Raw genomic sequence first — 19162 nt, forward strand, 5'->3', positions numbered from 1 at the left:
TTAATCAGTACATGAGACTGCTATGCTGTTTTTGAAGCCTGATGTGACTAAGAAAAATAGAGAATTGTTTTTTTACAAGGATTTGTATGGAGTCATCAGAGCATAACTGGGCTAATATCTCGGAGACAATTTGTCCCGAAATGCTAGTTTTTGGCAAGTAGGCCTCTTGGATGTTGCTCTTTTCAGAAAATCCTGACAAATCCCATAATTTCACAAATTAACACCTTACTCTTACCATATTTGATTTCTGACTATTCCTCCGCATTTACAATTAATTAGTTCCACAACCACGACGCCGAAGTGTACGCTCCGTAGCGTCTTGTTGTCATGTGGTCAGTGGCAAACGATATTTCGTGCGTCTTACACTCACAAAGCAACGAGTTTCAAGATGGCGCCTTACAAAGAAGTGCTCTCCTTCTTACGAGACTTAACCTCAAGCCCATCGAATCCTGCCTCATCGCCACGAAAGAGGACGGAATTTGATCAAGTTCTTTTATCAAATATAGAGCAACTGAGAAACTCTGTTGTCGAAAAAGGCCGATTTTTACACTTACAAGAGGACTTGGAAAGTCAAATAAATGCGCACGTGAAATCTGATGGTGCGATTGCAGATGCAAACAGAGAGGTTTGCACGAAAGACAAATCAACAAAAGGCAACCACGAAGAGGAATGTAAGCTAGACAAGACAGCTGTAACGCGAGACAAAGATTCTCTAAGGTGGTGTTATGTTAAAACTTGCCTTGAACTTCTTAAACTTCTGAAAGAATCCTTGATTGAACTGAAAAGGGAAGGCGAGGGAAGTGGAGAGGAGTCAGCTCATGGCAAAGGTGGTAATGATGCACCTCGTTTGCCTGCAGATTCGTTAAGTGTTGGGGATCAAAAAACCGTGCTAACAGCTCTCCAGTTTGTGGTAATTTTAGGCATTTCGCCTAATCTTCTTCCAGGTGTCGGAATACCACTGGAAAAGCGTTCAGGATTTGCTAGTGTACTAAACATTCAGTTTACGATTAAGAGTGAACGACGTCTATTTGAATGCATAGATACACTGGTTGACTGTGTAGCACAGCCTTCACTGGGTTCTCTTGTTTTATCCAGACATTTGGGAGACATTTTGTCTGGTTTAATACAGATTTGTTATGCACCTGTGTCAGCTTATTCAAATGCTAATAATGACACTAACAGCAACATAAGCGGTTCAACATGTGGTGAAGTAAACAGACGTTCAGCTGAGGATACTGGGCTGTTAGATGACAGTCAGAAAAGTGTGGAAATTCGTGACTCAGAGGCAGTATTACCAATTCCAAATAGTAATTCTAGTGTCCAGCTACACCCATATGATGCATGTAAAGTGTCATGCAAATCTGTTGAATTGGATGGTGGATTATTTATAACTTCTGTTGAAAGAGAGAAGTGCATCTGCAATCTGGAGAGAATTCTTGATCGTGTCTATCAACCAGTAGTAATACGAGAACTTCTGCTACTTCAAGGGAGTCGAGCACATGCTAGCAAACAATCTGTTAAAGATAATGAGAGATCAAGTACTTCAGGAGAAAACAAGAAAACAGGGGGAACGAAACAATCAGTGTCATTGTCACAGACTCCCAAGTGGATGACAAATATTTGTGGACAGCTTCTTTCTGAAAGGCTAATGAAACCAAATGGAGTCAAAGCAGTTTTACATGGATTTCTTGAAGGATTGGCAGGTTGTCAATGCTGATAATCAACTTTTGTAATAAGTGTTATTGTTTTATTACTGTGCGTTGCTATAACCGAGGCAACCTAGACAAAGTCGACCAATTGGATGACAGGAAAATAACAGTACATTCCGAGAAAGCTATTGTCAATCTCATAATTACCATGACATGAAATCAACAACGACTTGAGGTCACTAGTTATTGCAAAATGTGGCAATGGTAATGGAGAAATTGCTGGTAGATAACAAAATAACAGCTTGTGTCAAACAAATATGTCTCCTGGGTGTTATATGTAAAGTTTCAAATAGAAAAACATTGTCGGGTGAAACATTTCGCTTTCTTGAAAAACATTTGCTATCAATATTTAATTTTTGTGTTTCGAGTAACATATTGTTTTCTTATAAGCTGCTGATTAGCCCACAACCAACTTTCTTGGAATTTATTGTTATTTTCCTGTAATCCTATTTGTCAACTTTGTCCAGGTGATCCCGGTGCCAAATTAAATCAACAAACTAACTCAAGTCATGTTAATTGCTCATAGACCTTATCACGGTTTTGGAAGCGATCTTGTCAGGTAGGCAACCGCGTGAAAAATAACAGTGTTTGTAAGCGAATAACGTCCAAAAACTTTCTTGAAACGACTGTTCTGAAGAAAGTAGGAATTGTAAAGCAAAGCTATGCAGCAAAGGATTCTACTAACAAATTTTAGAGGCTGTACCTGTGCTTAAATTTCTACACTGTTGCTTTTATTAGATTTTCCATGTGCCAGTACATATATTTGTTTGCAATTTTCCTGAAAAATATTAGTATGCAGGAAAAAAACATTTTACAGACAAATGTATAAAAAAATTTTAAAAAGTGGTTCTAGTGCAGGTAACACCCTCAAGTTTTTTCGGTAGAATCCTTAGGAATGAAGCTTTAGTTTACAATTCATATTTTTTTTCAGATCAGTTTTTTTACGCAAATTATTCGACATTAGATTCTCATATAAACACTGTAATTTCTCACATGGTTGCCTACCCATCAAGATGGCTCCCAAAACCGTGGTAAGGTCTGTTGTGTTTGATCTCTCTGTCATCTGCTTAGTTGTCTTTGATAATTTCAGGACAAGCTGATTCACCTGATTGGCAGAAGTGCGATGTTATTGCTAAGGTGATTGCTAACTGTCCAAGTAAGGCGGAATCCGTTGAACAATACTACCAGTTAGTATCGTCACAGGTGAGGTGGTTTTTAAACACTTAACCTTTTAAGTCCCAGGAGTAACCGATATCAGATGCATTATTAAGAGAAAAAGTGTGAGAATTAGTAAAATGATCACCAAAGGAAAATGCTTTGATCTTTTATCAAATTCTTCAAACTAATTCATAAAAGAAATGTAGGGAGATCAGTTTGGAGAATTTGTATTTTGATGTTGGGGCTTAATCGGGTAAATGAACTAGGGGTAGTTTTCAAAGAAGCTGTGGTGTGACATTGATGGGGCATTGGTTTTGGAGTGAAGGATAAAAATGTGGTTTTATCAACTGAGTTGATAAAGTTTGACTTTAAATATATGAATTAAGTGATCAATATATCTAAACTGCAGATTAAAGATATCTTTGAGTTAGTAAAGTCAATTAACCATTTTAAAAAGAAGCAATCTTTTTACAGACTAAATTACAATGACCTAATCAACTATTAAACAAATCTTTCCTAACAGATTTCACTATAAAAATTAACGTTTAAAAAAAAGACAAAGTTTCGACAAACCAGCAGTCATTTTCAAGTTCAGAAGTAAAAAATTAGCATGTGCTTATATACAATAATTGTCAAAGGGCTAATGAGCTACTGACTAAAAAACTCTAAAATATTTACATGGAAACAATGCAAGAAAAATTACATCATAAATGATAACAGAAACACTAAAATGATAAAAACAATAAAGGATATTTTAAAGTGAAATAATTTACAGTGAAACCTCTGTTAAGCGGACCCCCAATTAAGCGAACACTAAGCCGGGTCCTGAAATTAATGTCTTATATTTCCCTTTATAATGAACCCATTTTCAGCGGACACCTCTATTAAGCGGACGCAGACACTAAAATAAATATTGTTAAAAACCTCTATCAAGCGGACGCTGGACTCAATTGACAATAGTAGTATTGGATTAAGTCCTTGAAATGCGTACTGAAGTCAGTTAATGTTTTTGTATTTACAAACAAATTAAAGTTGGTAATGAAAGGTAATGAACTTGAACTCTGGATAGCTTCTTTAATAACATGCAACTTTATCACAGTACAGAGTAACTGTTGAATGTTGATCACTAACAAACATTGCGCAACTTTTACAACCTCCATTAAGCGGACACCCTCTGTTAAGCAGACACTTGGGAAGGTCCCAAAGGTGTCTGCTTAATAGAGGTTTCACTGTAATCATAAAATAAATAGCTTCGCGTGGATTGAGTCACACTCTTTGTTTAGTTTTGGTTTGAGTTCATGAATAAAGAGCATTTCAGAGGTCAAGCAGTTGAGTTTGCTCTGACACTTTTTTAAGATTTTGAAATTGCTTGTAACTGTCTCCAGATCCTTTCCATACTCATCCTTTATGTGGTTGCCGATTGTTTATCGCTTGTGTTCCTCCACACGTTGATGTAAGTGTTGACTCATGAAGCCAACTTAGTCTGCATCACACAGTGTGACCACACTTGAAATAATAAGCAACGTTTTGTTGATTCACAATTGGAGTTCATGTTCCTTTGGTTTGATTTTTCCTTTGATCTTCTGACTTGTATAAACAGGCTGGACATCAGCATCAATCTTTCAACTGAGGTCACTGAGTTGGTGTCTTAGTACATTCACTGATTTCTGGTCTTTGAAAGTAAGACAATTCTGAATTGAGCATCGTGTTCATCAGATACCCATAATTGTTTAGAGCATGCATTCTCAGTAATCTTCATTTCAATGAAGTGTCTGATGGTGTTCTCTACCAGGGTTTCAGGATAATTGCAAGCGAGCAGAGACCTTTTTAAGACATTCACATTCCTGATTGAAAAACTGCCAATTTGAAGAGAGTTTAAGTACCCAGTTTAACATAATGTCTTCAACAGAGAATGTTTGTACTTGACATCAACATGGCTTTGGTTATGCACTAAAAGCCCAATATCGGTTGGTTTCATGTAGACCTTCATGTTTTGTCTGGAGCCATTACTAATAATCACCATTCCAAGAAAGGGAAGCTTGCTGTTGTCTTTGAGTTCCATTATGAGAGTGAGTGAGGGGTGCATTTCATTCTGTCGACAAGAATTCAGAGACAGATGAAACATTGGCCATTTTGCTGAGGGTGTCATTGACAAAGCGGTTATAGAAAGCAGGCATCTTGTTTTGGTTTGTCAATTGTTCTTCGATATTGCACATAAATGCATTTGCCATGAGCAGCCCGAGAGGAGAGCCCATAGCAACCCCGTCCACTTGTTCGTACAAATTTTCTACGAATTAAAAATGCTGGTTTTTTGTAGCAACCTCTAACAGCTCTATGAGGTCAGTTTTTGTGATGTTAAGGTCATATTCTGGTCTATTATCGATGCTGCGTTCTGATTGGCTGAGCTACTACTAGGCTATATGTTATAGCCTACTAGTACCGAAAAGCGCGGGCTTTTTGGCGTTAAATAAGGGTTAAAGTCTAGCTTTAACTAGCTTAATTTTTTTTTATTCTCGATATTTTTGACCAACTAGTTGGATTTTACTAAAACAATTATTCTTCTCGCACTTATGTCCTCTAAGTCAATAGCCCATTTGGCCTTCGGCCTCATGGGCTATTGACTCAGAGCCCATTCGGGCTCAAGGAATAATTGTTAATCATTAGTTTCGGAGAAATTCTCTTTGAAAAACCCCAAAATTTTCAAAGAATGCATGAGATCATTAACGTTTTGCACCCAGTAATTTTGCAGTTTTTAGTTGCTGTTATTTTCTTTGTTACTGATTGCAAAGAGATGAAACTTGCACAAACTGCGTAAATTAACCAGCTCTTGTAATTTTTGAACCAAATTGGTATACACCTATTTCAATTAAGGTTGCTCCCGTGAACCATGTTTCATGGCCTGCAGTGCACTATAGTAAACCCTTTTGAGGCGGGAAGTTCAATCAATATATCAATTTTTGCGTATTTCCCATGAGGAGATTACAGAAAAAGGCTGGGAAGGTACTGAGTAGGCTTATCAAGAAAATCTTATTAATGAAGGCGATAATCGATAATATAACTACCGTCAGCAAGTTCCTGCATTCACGATTTTTTTTAATCCCGAAAACGACAAGAAATCACGTTTCAAAACCCACACCACCTCTCGCCCTCTATTCTCCCAGGTTCTAACCCACTGACCTCCTCCAGTAAAAAACAAAAAGCAACCTCTAACAGCTCTATGAGGTCAGTTTTTGTGATGTTAAGGTCATATTCCTTGTTAAACAAAGCGTCTTTGAAAGCTTTCTCCACTGGGATTTCGACTGTTTCATCCACTGGTACATTTGTGAACGAACACAAAAGATTGTATGACACTAAATTGTCATGTTCGTCGATTTTCATCTCATGAAGATCATCAACAAATGAGAAGATGTCACTAACAGTGTAGTCGTTGATGGACAAAGGTTTTAGGTTTTCATCTAGCCAGCTAGCAAGTTTGTAGCATAAGTTCCTGTTGCTGACAGGATTGGATAGACCACTAGTTTCTTCTTATTGGTCCTTGGTAGCCATAAAGGTGTGCAAGCCTAGAATCCTTTTGAATCAGTGGGTCAGCAATGGGTTTTTTTTCTAGCTGAATATATACTATATATTTTATATTTTATTAGCAGATGTAGAGCCACTTTTTTATGGAAATGCTGTTAATTTAATAAAACATTGTTATTATTATTAGTATTATTTGTGAATTCAAACCAAAACTGAACAAACAGTGTGACTCGATCCGTGCAAAGCTATTTATTCTTTTCAATTTATATCTTATATAGTTTTTATTGTTTTAGTGTTTCTGTTATCATTAATGCTGTAATTTTTCTTGCATTGTTTCTATGTAGATATCTTGGAGTTTTTTAGTCAGTAGCTCATTAACCCTTTCACAATTGTATATACTAAGAACATGCTAATTTGTTACTTCTGAACTTGAAAATGATTGTTGGGCAGTCAAAACGTCTTTCTTTACTATAAGTTGATAAATAATGGTAATAGTACTGAATGGAGTCCAATTCGTTCTGTACTCATGTGAGGTGATTAACAAAAACGCATAACTGTTCTGTCACTGATAATATTAATCATAACTATAACAAAATTTGTGATATACTAAAACACAAGATCTTTGAGAGTTTTTTGCCATACATAAAAAAGGCCATTCAAGTGCATGTGTGCAATGGCTCGTTCTGCCCAATTCCCCAGGCATGTTGTGTAGTGTCCACTTACACTGTCATATTAATGCTGATTATCAGAGCTGCTGATAGCCAATCAGATTAGAGAATTATGTTACAGTTATGATTAAACTAAATATTTGTGTCTTAAAAACTTAGAAGTAGTTCAGTCACAGAAGCTTCTCCTACACTATACCAACTAGATATGGATGGCACCTCATTAAATGCATTTTCAACAGATTTAATGGCAGCAGACAAATGAAACTACAGTTGACTCCCAATAACTTGAACATTCAAGGGAATTCGAAACAAGTTTAAGTTATTGGGAGATCGAAGCAAATATTTCAGGGTGTTCATTAAGAATTCGAGTAGCAGGAGATCAGAAAGGTGTAACATCACAGCAGAATATTTTGAATGAGTCCCGACGTCTGAGTTAAAATTGTCATATGCTACCAAACGGTAGCCAGAGAATTCTGCGTAGTAAATGAAGAATTCTTCGATCTTTGATGCCTAATGAACATGCTGTAAGGAAATGGGAGGGGGGAGGAATGCAAGTATCATGCACACTTCCCTTCAAGGGCAGCAAGAGGTATATTTATATTTTGAAGAAGGAATTCTAAACAAACCTTGATTAATCAGTACGTGGCTAAACATTGTATTTAATTTGACAAAAAAAAGTAAAGATAAATAATACATGGTTGTTTGAAATATATTCAATGTATCGAACTGCAGCTCACTGCTTTTTTTGACTTGTCATGTGCAAAAATTACTGCAAGTTAGTGAGGGTTCAAGTTTTAAGGAGTCAACTGTAATATGTTGGTGGAATCTTACTTTGTGGATGCCTTGAAAAATTGATATCATTCCTGATTAAGGATATTCTGATATTAGTAAGAAATATGATGAAACATTCTCATGGCTGGTACACTTCCTCAGGCTAAAAAAAAGAAAATAATTATGTGTGGATAAGAGCAAATCTGATTGGTTGTTTTAGATCAGACAAAGTTCAGCATCAACAAAAATACTGGCAATTTCCTGCTTGTGATCTCAACACAATAAGTACACAGACAGGGACAAAGGCTTATTGGACAACTAAAATGTTTCTCCTGATATTAAAAATATAGTACTATTCTGCAAATTTTCCTGTCAACAGGTGTTAGAGTTGTTGCATGGACAAAATGCTGGTGTTGGTCGATTGTTCATCAGAGCTGCTTCAAGTATTATCAGAGAGATGTTAGCTCAGTACCCTGAACTGGCACAGAAGTACATCCTATCTTTGCTGCTAGAACCTTTAGCAAAAACCACTAAGGAGATTGAAGGTACCAGTACATGTATACGGTATGTGTGAATTGTTATATGTACGATTGGATTGTAGTAGTAGTAAAGGGGTGTGGAGGGGTCTGCAAACCAATAAACCCTCAAATTATGTGGGGGATATGAATGTTGCAGAGCACAATATTATTTTATGCAGCTGGTCTATAACTAGCCTCTCATGCAGATGTTTCTAGGGGTTTGTCATGTGTTCCTGTCCCATGAACATTTGCTGAAATGAGCAGCCACTTCCGTTGGTAGATAAGGACCAATCAAAGTCCATTTTCCAACTTTGGGTAAACTTGTGTTTGTTATTTAAAATATTACTCAGGACAAGCTAGCAGACTACAAAAGGTTAAGTGCCATGATGTCTAAAACGTTTGGCATTAGGGAGTTGAAACCGTATCAAAAAGAAACTTTAGTCCAATTTCTGCAGAAGAAGAAATCTCCTAACTGGATGTGCCAAGTCACTTATTTATCAAGCTTTACCGTTTATTTTCAACTCAATTTTTGAACCTGCTGGCCATGTTGTTGTTGTGGTTTTGCTGCTTGTAAATTGTATCAAAGACCAGGTCCACAAGCAGGTAAATCTTGGAATTCTTACCGCCTCTATTACAGGGTTTGCACAGTCTTGAAAAGTCCTTGAATTTTAGAGGAAGTCCTTAAAAATTCCTTGAATTTCTGTGCAAGACCTTGAAAAGTCCTTGAGTTTTCTTCATCTTTGAATGTAGTAGACTGGAAAGAGTTTTTTGATGCTTTTTGGTTGTCCAAAATCATAGCTCAGAGAATTTGAAGGTTATTTTACATAAAGTGCTCTATGTTTTATGCAATAATTGACTATCAATTTAAGACAAGTAAACTGAAAAATGTAGAGAAGTTGGTGAAGCAAACAGTTCAAGCCTTAAAGTCTTATTAGAATGGACTGGGAATGTGCATTTTTGAACAATTTGTGAAATTGTATTCCTATTCAGACTTTTTACACTAGTCTTATGAAATGTATGATAGGTGGGTTATTTGTTTGTTGCTGCATCTTTTTTGTAGTGGGCAAAAATTGGCTTGGTACAGTTTGTACTCATTGGACGAAAACATGTGCAATCCTTGAGCCCTGCAGATGAAAAGATTGCTCATCAATCACTCTTTTCATTATGCCTTTAATATCGATAGCACTGAATCCAAAATCAAACCCTGTCTTTCCCCAAGATAGAAGCACAAAGAAATCTTTCTGAATAACCTTCTTAAGAGCTGAATAAGAACATGGAATATGATGGATATTTTGGTGAGAAGTTATCGCGAAAATTACTTCACGGGTGAACCACAGGTGTTGATTTCTCTTCCTTTAGAGCATGTGATCGGCTTTACACTTCACGATCAGTCAATGCTGATTGGTTTCTTTAAACAAAAGCAAATGGCCAAAGAACAGGGATGTGTGATAACCCCTAAGAATGTCTGCGTGGGAGGCTAGTCTATTATTAACAGCGACAAATTCAAACAGCCTTTTCCTTAAAGTGCGATTGGTTTGAACTACTTTTTTTCTATACTTAGGGGATGTTTCAGTTCTGTTTGTTGATGAATTTGCCGTAATGAGATGTGTTGAAGATATTCACAAGGTACTAGACAAAATCCAAAGTTTGAGTTGTGAGCTTAATCCTGTTGTTTTGGTATCCAAAACATTGTATGATATTTCTTGCATGGTATCGTTATTTTGTCTGAACCTGTGATTTGTTTGACTGAACCTTCCTCTCCCTTGGGCTTGCTTTGGAGGACCTCTTCATATATCCTGCACAGATTGTGCATCAGTATCATTTTCCTTTGAGAAGTGATGACCTTGCCCAAGAGGCATAAGGACAGAGGTTCTGCAAGTTTGGTTTGGAAAGTTTTAGCTGTCAATTAGTCCGTCCACTTAAGTTTTTCTAAAATAAAGTTCTTCATCTCTTAGGTTTTTGTTGTTGGATCACACTTCAGTGGTTTAAAGTTTCTGTCAGCAATTGTTCATCCTGTTTTTGAGCTCTTTTGTTTCACAAGAAGAGGTGTGTCTCATCTTAGGTAAGCACAGCAAGATTTGCTTTACTTGAAATTTTTTGTTGAATTTTGTTAAATAATTATTTAATTGTGTAAAGGGATTTTAAAGAGACTATTAAAAATAGCTATCCATAAGGAGGGCAAGTATAGAGAAGAGATGGGAGAGAAAGAGAAAGCCTACCTGAAAACACTGTGAAAATGAGAAAACCCCCTTATCAGCCCAGTCAAAATGTGGCATCAGCAAGCAATTTTGCAGCTTTAAGTGAAATATTTGCCATCTAATCAACACTTAGGTTTAGTAATACACTTAACGGACACCCACTTAATGCGGACACCTCATATAATTATGGACAGTTTGCTTTGCCCCTTGGGGAAAGAAAGCCCTTATATTTTCTCTAAATTCAACCTGCTTATTACAGACACCCTTTTAATAAAGACCCTTTCTATGGCCCCCTCAGTGTCCCTATTAACAGGGTTTGACAGTGTCAAAAAACAACCACACAAATTTAGGTCTTTGCTGCCTGTTTCTGTGGTTATCCTGCATACAGCTGTAAAACATTTTGACTGGCCTGCCTTATTAATAATAGTTATATTCTGGAAGGCAGTCCAAAATCAAAATGCTAACAAAATTACTAAATAGTTTCCATCTCGGCTCTGACAGAGTCTGAAAGATAGCTACTGTTGTAAATGTAATGTGTCTTGCCTTTTTATGTGTAGATTTATGACATAGTTAGTTTTATCCTTGATCTTTGTTTTGTCCCAGTTTTCTGCCATTGCAGTAGATTAACAGAATCACATTGCATTATTTTCTTTTTGTCATTGTAGAATTTGTTTCTCATGAATCACTTTTAATTCTTGTGCAGCTAATTTTGACCTAACCATGAAGGTTTCAATGTCTCCAAATTGTGTGTGCCTAAAATTTTACTTTAACCATGATAGCTTTTAGAGGAGGAAATGCCCCTCCGCTATAAACTATCACTTCATTGGTGACAACATCTGTGAAGCTTCGTCAAAATGTCCCCTACATAAACAAGAAGGTAAAAAATTAGGCTCTTTCCAAAGCCAGTTAGGTGGACTGTTAGAAGATTTCTTGATGAGAGTGTAGAAAGATACTTTGCTACCCTCTTAAGCCCATGATTTATGAACCACATCCAGCTGAGATGAGAGATGTTCTCAACAGCAAAATGAAAAAATACATCGCTGCTGTAGCAAAAGAGTTCCATTAACTTACAATTGACTACCAGGCGTTAATTCATTAGTACTGTACTCTACTAATCAGATGCTCTGTTTGCCAAGTTACAGAGTTTGCAAATAAACAATGAGATTGGGAAGGTGTATTTTTTTTTCTCCCCTTCCCCTCCCCTGCCTCGTTCTTTTGCCGTAATCAACCCCAAGGGTTGTAATTTATTTATATTAAGATGGTGCATGGCCATGGCATTACAAACATAAACAAGCAATTTTCTTTGCCTCTCAATAACTGCCTGTATTGCAGGCTAAATAATTCTTTGAGTTTGTCTTTTATATTATTAGGAAAACAATGGACCATTTCTCAGCCTTCTCTTTTATTTCAGGTCTGCACTTCGAGAAATATTGGTCCACATGTTAAAATATGCTGAGTCATGTACAGCCCTTACAATGTTGTATACTTTGGCTTTCAAGCAGAACCAACTGCAGAACTTCATAGTAACAAAATCTTCTCTTGATTTTGACCCAAATAACATGAAGAATGACAAAGAAGATATTTCTGTAAATCTTATGAGTGACCATTTTGTATTTGCTCATGGAGATAATGGTGGAGTGATAATCAAATATAAAAATAATAATGATGACGAAAGTAGAACTGCTGATGGCGTCTTAAACCCTTTACAAGGTGATGAACTGAGTCACAGTGAGGTGCGAGCACTGTGCATTGTGGAACTTTTGAGTGCACTGAAGAAGGACAGTCTTGCCGGAGACTTCTTTTTATATTTGGTGCAAGAATTAACAACTCTCATAGCAAATTTCTCTGGGGATATGGAGACACAAGGTAAGGTTTTTTCTCAAGTGTGCATGGTACTGATGATTTGCAACTTGTGTTAGGGTTTAGAGATTCAGAGGCAGATTCATAAATTTTTGTCAACGGTGTCTAACGTAACTTATGCATACTGTTGAATCCGATAATTTCTACCCTTTGAGTCCATAATAATGATTAGTTTCTATTATGTAGACTTACGTTGTGATGTACACAGTCAACTTTGGCATTCTACTCATAGAAACAAACCTTTGTTTGAAACATTTTTAGGTGACAAAATAATTTTGTATAGATTTTGGCCCGATTTGAAAAAACTCCTTCACTTTTTTTGGCTGTCTCTGTAGCTATCAGAAGTATCCAGAATGTTCAAGGTTTTTTGGCAGGCTCTGAAGACTTTTTTATTTTGTTTGGCATTCGCGCAATGAATCATTTTTTGCACAGTATTTGGTTGTCAAATGATTGCGATTTTTTTTTTCTTTGGGTGTACTATTTGTTATGTTTTCATGTTTGTCAGTTTATTTTTCAGCACTTTAAAATCATGTGTATAGTTTTAGTGTTACATGTACATGTATATAGATAAAAAATTTTTATCTATATCTTTATTTTGAATGAAATCCTTAAGATAAAAGTGTGAAATATTTTGGTGGTAATAATGCATGTATGTACGATGGGTAGCCAAGTGCAGGATGAAAAGTCATTAAAAATGCACTGTGTACTGTAGGCCAGTAACACACTCTAATCAGCCAATGAGCTTCAAGAATTTTATACAGTGCACAAATTTTGTTTCACCCCAGTCCTAAATTGCCAGTTTGCTATAATTATGGTTCTTTTACCAGGTGGCATTCATACAAGGATCAGGCCATAATCACTTTTCAAGTAATAAGTGTTTCTGGTGATGGCATGAATATCTTATGAAGGGAGAAGAAGTTCTTTCATTAAGTTACTCTGCTGTTTTTCTTTACACGTATTTAATATATGATGTAACTTTCTCTATGCCATCATATTTTTCTGATTGTTAGAAGGGTGGCCGCCAGGGGGGTGGCACTAGGTGTTTCCACGTACCCTGTGTTTGAGCTCGAGTTATTTGATAAAAAATTACAACCACAAATCCTTAGCTCAGAAATATTACACATAGCTTTCCATGATTCATTTTTTAATAAATAATTGGCTTTTTGCAGGCACTCAGCAGAGTCTCTTGATCCTCCATCTTGTTGCTTTGATGTGTGAGAAACTGGGACCTTCTATTCTGAAGAACACTTCACAGATGCTGGCTTTCATACAATCCACACTGAAGCGTGTTTGCACTGTTCTTGAAGCAGATGAGGAGGGACTGGCTACTGAATTCCTTACAGAGACACTGACTATGTCCTTAGGGATGCTATCAGCTCTGTTGGGTGGGGCAGCTGAGGTACTCTTACATGTAGATCTTGTTGATGCATTCAGTTAGAGCTCAATGATCTTGTCACAATTTTGGCCTGCACAAACCATAAATTAGGTAGAAGCTTACACTCTATTCCTTTCAAGAAAGAGTAAGTTAACTTATAAAACCTCTAGTGCAGGTCCAGTGTATTGAACTAGATCTTTGCCAGTGAACATTGAATTATTAAAGGTTTCCCATCACTGTGAATGTGCAAAAAAAAAAAAAAAAAAAAACTAATAATAGTAATAATAATAATAATAAATAGATAGTAAAATGAAATTATGTATAAAATCAGAAAGTGTAATGTTATTGAAAGAAAATTAAATTCGAGCTCTGGAAGTACAGGTAAATGCGGCTTTCTCGATGATTAATTTCAGATCAAAAGAGATGATAGGCCTCTTTTTGAGGATCTTCTGCCATTATTGGAGAAACTTTCTGAAGAACATCCGACGGTAGAGGTACAAGACATGGCCAGTGATCTACGCATTACCATAGCAACACATGGTGCTGTGTGGAGCCACAGAATGAATGATGCTGCAAAAACTCTGGGAAAACCAAAAGATACAGTTAAGAGGGAAAGTGCAGCATTTGAAGGTATTGTTTCATTTATTAGCATGCTGAACTACATGTAACCATCTTCAATATCTAAAATCATATCTCAATTGTGGAATTTGTATTTTCAGCAGAAAAACAATCTCATGAAAGCGTCAGTTCAGAATTCGATGAAGCCTTCGCCCAGTTATGTGATGCTCTTGTTCCTGTCCGAGGTCACGCCATGATAAAACTAGCCTCACTTTTGCGCCGTAGGGACCCCAAAGCCATGGAAAGTGCCGATACACTGCTGAAGATTTTTCTGGAACAGTTATCGCACGATGACTCTTATATCTACCTGGCAGCCATACAAGGACTTGTCTCACTGGCGGATATCAGGGCTGATACCGTTATCCCACGACTCACTCATGAGTTCGCTACTTGTAGAAAGGATATGGCAGCTGAAGTGAAAGAAGGAAAAGAGAAAGGTTATTATTCACCAGGCAGTAAAGGTTAGTTTTCTGTTACTATATTCAGTATCAGTTTTATCTTTAGTTATGACTATTTTTTTAATCTACTATGTAATAGTGTTCTGCAGAGAGCGTCTTTTATTTTGTTTCGTCAAGCATGGGAAAACTTGTGGATTTTCATTTGTTCGAGTTCTAGTAGTTCTTTTATTCATTTTGTGGAAGTGTGTGTGGCCGACAGGTAACATCTCAAACTCCAGATGTGGAGGTCCGGGGTTCAAGTCTCGCCCGCCGCGATGTTTCCTTAGACAAGGAACTTTACTCCACTTTGTCTCTCTTCACCCATGTGTATAAATGGGTACCTGCGACATACTGCTGGAAGGTAACCCCGCGATGGACTAGCGTATCATCCAGGGGGGAGTAGCAATACTCCTAGGCATGCTTCACGCTAAGGAAACCGGGATAAGCTCCGGCCGCGGTTTGGGCCTTTGGCTCGAGTGCACCTTTACCTTTTTACCTTTAATTCACTTCGTTTCAAGAAGCTTAAGGCTATGTTCACGCTATACCGGATAACTTTTGCGCCGGCGCGAAAACCATTTACCGGATACAGGGATTCTGTTCACACATACGAACGGTGAACGGTGATTTTGGCGCGATTTCTGTAACGGAGCGAAGCTGCCCCGCGCTGATCTCTAAAGTTGAGTGATGTCACATATGGGATAGGTGTTCATACTACACTATACTGGATAGCGTTTCATGTCGGCACCGCGAAAAGCTATCCGGTATAGTGTGAACATAGAGGGCCAAACAAACTGAGTCATTTCTTTGTCCATAAAACACCGTATTTCCCTGTAAAAAAGTTAACAATAGATGGAGAGCGAAGAAAGTGGACACCTATAAAAATTTTTTTCGTTATTTTTTCAGCTGGAAAACACTGTCTGGTGAACTGTTTCTTTTAAATGAAAGAAGATTTGTTTAAGCCGAGCAAAGTCGCTTGTTAAAAGTCTTAGCTACATTCTTTTCGTAAGCTGATTCCCTGAGATGTCATATAATCGCTGGCCTCTTCACACAACACGCTAATAGGAGTGCTATTTCCTGATTATTTTCAGTTTCACATGTATCCAGCCGACCTCCCAGATCTCCAGAGTCCCGGATGAAGTTGGGAGAAGCACTTGTCAAGGCGACTAGAAACTGTGGTGAGCTGGTCCCTAGATACTCCCAGCATCTTTTGTCAGCCTTATTGACCGGTGTGAAAGATCCCGAGCCTCTTGTACGGGCCAGCAGTGTTTCTAATCTGGGTGATGTCTGTCAATTGTTGAGGTTCTCGCTGGGTTCAGTAGTAAATGAGGTTTGTAATTTACCATTAAAACGTTGTGGGTTGAATAAGTACATAGCCGCATATCATGTATCAGTTCTTTTTTTCTGGTTGTGGTGCCCTCTTGTTTGAAAAAAAAAAAAAATCAAGGAATCAAGTGTTACGTGTGGCTTGTATGTGCAGCGTTTGAGCTAAGCTATTGATGGGAGTAGGTTAGAGGCTCTCTATGGGCACCTGCCGACGCCGATTCCGTCGCGTGGTTTCCATCAAATAGTCGGTTTTTTAACGAAATCATCGCTTCAATATCAAGAATTGTTTTGTAAAAAGGGCGCGTCGTCGGCCTCAGGTTTGTTATTTAGATGACTATAGATGACTATTTCGAACTACCGACGTAAAATAAGGACTTTCTAACCTTACTTTGCCTTTATAACATACCCAATTTGTTGTAACAAGCTTTCTAAATTCTGATAAAATGTTTGCTCGCTTCATCATGAGAACAATGCACTCATGAAAAAATCTCTCCTACTGTCTTCTAGATTTTTAGTTGTGTGTCTGCAGTTCTGAAAACAGACAAGTCTGCTGAAGTTAGGAGAGCTTCGGTACTTGTTATAACCTTGCTGTTGAGAGGTCTCGGAAAGAATATCATGGAGGTGAGCCAGCTATGTCAGTTTTAGCTCTCCTTATTTGAAGAGAACACTAATAACCATGATAACTAAAGGGTTCCCTTTGGAGGACGGCGTTCTGGAATTCAATAAAATTAATGCGAAGACACGCTTTAGCTTTTTAAAAAGATGGAAAATAGCGTGACATTTAGCTCCTTGAAAGTTTGGTTAACGTTTTCATTAGCAGCGGCTTTCGCAAATATGATGCAGTTCCCGTAAATACGGTAGGCTAGTGACCGTCACCGTCTGTCAACTTATTTACTGTATGTATTCGATTAAGCGCCCGACCTCGCCCCGTCCGTAGCGTCCTGCACGCAGACGTTCTTAGGACGGAACGCGTTACGAAGCCCTATTAACTTTAAATTAGCAACGATTTATTAACCGTAACAGGATCCTCTTACTAATCATTCCCTTGAAAGTTTCTTAGGGCTGGGTTGTTCAAAGCTGGGTTAGTGCGAAATTTGAACTCAGATTTGAAAGGTAAAAAAGCAAATTCAGTTTAATTCTTTGTTTCTACAATATGATGATTGGATGATCTTAAAAGTATAGAGAAAATTACCCCAGAAAAACGCGGATGAAAATTCAACCTCAGGTTAGCGCTAATCGGCCTTGGGCTTGTACGTATCTTTTAGATTTAATTGTAAAGGGACTCAAACGGTTAACTCTTTGTTGTTGCCTTTTAGGTTCTCAGCTCAACACTAAAAGAGGTTTACCAGTTATTAAAGCTTGTAGAGGCAGTGGATACAGACATTGTAACTCGAACCCATGCACAAGTTGCATTGGGAGAACTCAACTCCATCACAAGAGAGTATCTATTTCCTGAACAGACTTTTACTAAGCGCATTCAAGTGTTACCATGACTACAAATACCTCGCCTTAGTTAACGGCGTCCACGAAAAATCTCAAATGTAAGCTTTTGAAAAGTGATTTAAAAGAGGTACTGTGGGTTCCTTAGCTCAGTCCTTTATTAAAACAAAAAGAGAGTTTTTAAAAATTCATTGCTGTTGTCGTGTGGAAAGGCTCTTTATGGCCAATTTGCCTGAGGGTGAGCCATCTAACCCGAACGCTACAGTTACCTTCCGCTTATGTAAGGGTCCACACAGCCTTCACCTTTATTCAAAAATTTATAGTCCTGCAATGGGGTTACCATCACGCAAGACGCCTAAATAAAATAAATAAGATTAAAAATAATGACGTTAAAAAAGAAAAAAAAATTATATAAAAGATAAAATGGATAAAAAATATTAATAATAATAATTGAAATAATTAATTTCACAGCATCAATCATTATTCAATATTAAAATTCATCATTGACTAAAATACTCAAATAAGACTTTTTTGAAACGATCTGCGGACTTGATGTTAACAATTTCGCTTGGCAACGCATTCCAGTCCTTGACAGTTCTACAAAAATAACTATTCTTATAAGTCTCAGTATTTGGCAGCAGTTCAATAAACTTGTTTTGGCTAGAGTTCCTTAAATGTCTTCTGCGCTTCGTAACATAGTCTGGGAAGGCCAGGCCGCCATCACCATGAATTGCTTTGTGGAGCAAGGTTAACCGCGAGATTGTTCTTCGTTCCTTCAGGGGTATCCAGTTTTTTGATTATTAAATTGTGTTAAAGGAACATACGTGGACTGGAATGACTACGTAGCCGTGCAGGGCAACAGGCTCGATATTATTTTTACGACGTAACTCCAGTAGCTAGGCGAGTTGACTATATCCGGTGGGTTATCATTGATTATAGCGTTTTAATCGGATTGTATTTCTATTCTAACAAGAGGACCGACGAAAGCCAAGAGCTATGAGTTACTAAAATATAGAAATTCTCGTTTGTCACGAAAAACTCCAGTTTTTGTCCGTTTTGCAGTTGCTTTCTTTTCTTCGTATTTAAGCCCCCTACTTCAAATTTTAGTGCAGAACGTTTTATGGCCGTTTTACGTTTTTTTTTGGCGTCCATACATTACAGTGTAATATTCTTCTTGTTGCCTGTTTGTTTATCGATTCAACAAGACTGTGGTTTAAAGCGTTAATGAAATGCGTCTTGATCTTTGTTTAATATAGAATTGATGACTTGTTCAGACCGTTTTATCTTGCGGTATCAGATAGCTTTTGTTATAGATGTCTTGACAATTTCCTTTGGACCTCCCCCAGCCCCTTAAATAAATTGGTTCTGGCACTGAAAGACTCGTAATCTTTTGACCACGATTGTAGCAATTGTTATGTATGCTGTAAAACCCCATTTCAAGTATTACCATCTTCTTTGGTGTAAGAGGTTAAAACCATCAGCAAAATTGAAAATAAAGAGTCTTAGCGAATAATCGTACAAGATTAGCATTATTTCACACCAGAGCCTCAATAGCCAAATAACCAAAA

General features: G+C 37.4%; 1 protein-coding gene across 2 annotated transcripts; it reads left to right on the forward strand.

Annotated features, from left to right (window-relative positions):
* The first annotated feature begins 385 nt into the window (after positions 1 to 385).
* Positions 386 to 17787, forward strand: LOC140946072 (transport and Golgi organization protein 6 homolog). Of its 2 annotated transcripts, none has more exons than XM_073395143.1 (12): positions 386 to 1703; positions 2800 to 2912; positions 8205 to 8370; positions 9905 to 9969; positions 10299 to 10405; positions 11953 to 12407; positions 13571 to 13800; positions 14190 to 14406; positions 14496 to 14855; positions 15920 to 16158; positions 16662 to 16775; positions 17471 to 17787. In XM_073395143.1, exons 1-12 carry the CDS (start codon positions 389 to 391, stop codon positions 17645 to 17647), a joined length of 3558 nt encoding a protein of 1185 aa, XP_073251244.1. In that variant the 5' UTR covers positions 386 to 388; the 3' UTR covers positions 17648 to 17787. The 2 variants fall into 2 exon arrangements, with proteins under 2 accessions (XP_073251244.1, XP_073251245.1); XM_073395144.1 differs by having other exon boundaries at positions 14499 to 14855.
* The last annotated feature ends 1375 nt before the right edge of the window (positions 17788 to 19162 follow it).

The sequence above is a fragment of the Porites lutea genome, chromosome 8, assembly GCF_958299795.1.
Source record: "Porites lutea chromosome 8, jaPorLute2.1, whole genome shotgun sequence".
NCBI classification, from domain to species: Eukaryota; Metazoa; Cnidaria; class Anthozoa; order Scleractinia; family Poritidae; genus Porites; species Porites lutea.

Bases quoted from the DNA above. Each gene is read 5' to 3' on its own strand.
- LOC140946072 (XM_073395143.1), top strand. From the start codon at position 389: ATGGCGCCTTACAAAGAAGTGCTCTCCTTCTTACGAGACTTAACCTCA. The intron at 8,371-9,904 runs GTACCAGTACAT...TTCTATACTTAG, and splicing joins AACCACTAAGGAGATTGAAG to GGGATGTTTCAGTTCTGTTT. The intron at 14,856-15,919 runs GTTAGTTTTCTG...GATTATTTTCAG, and splicing joins TTATTCACCAGGCAGTAAAG to TTTCACATGTATCCAGCCGA.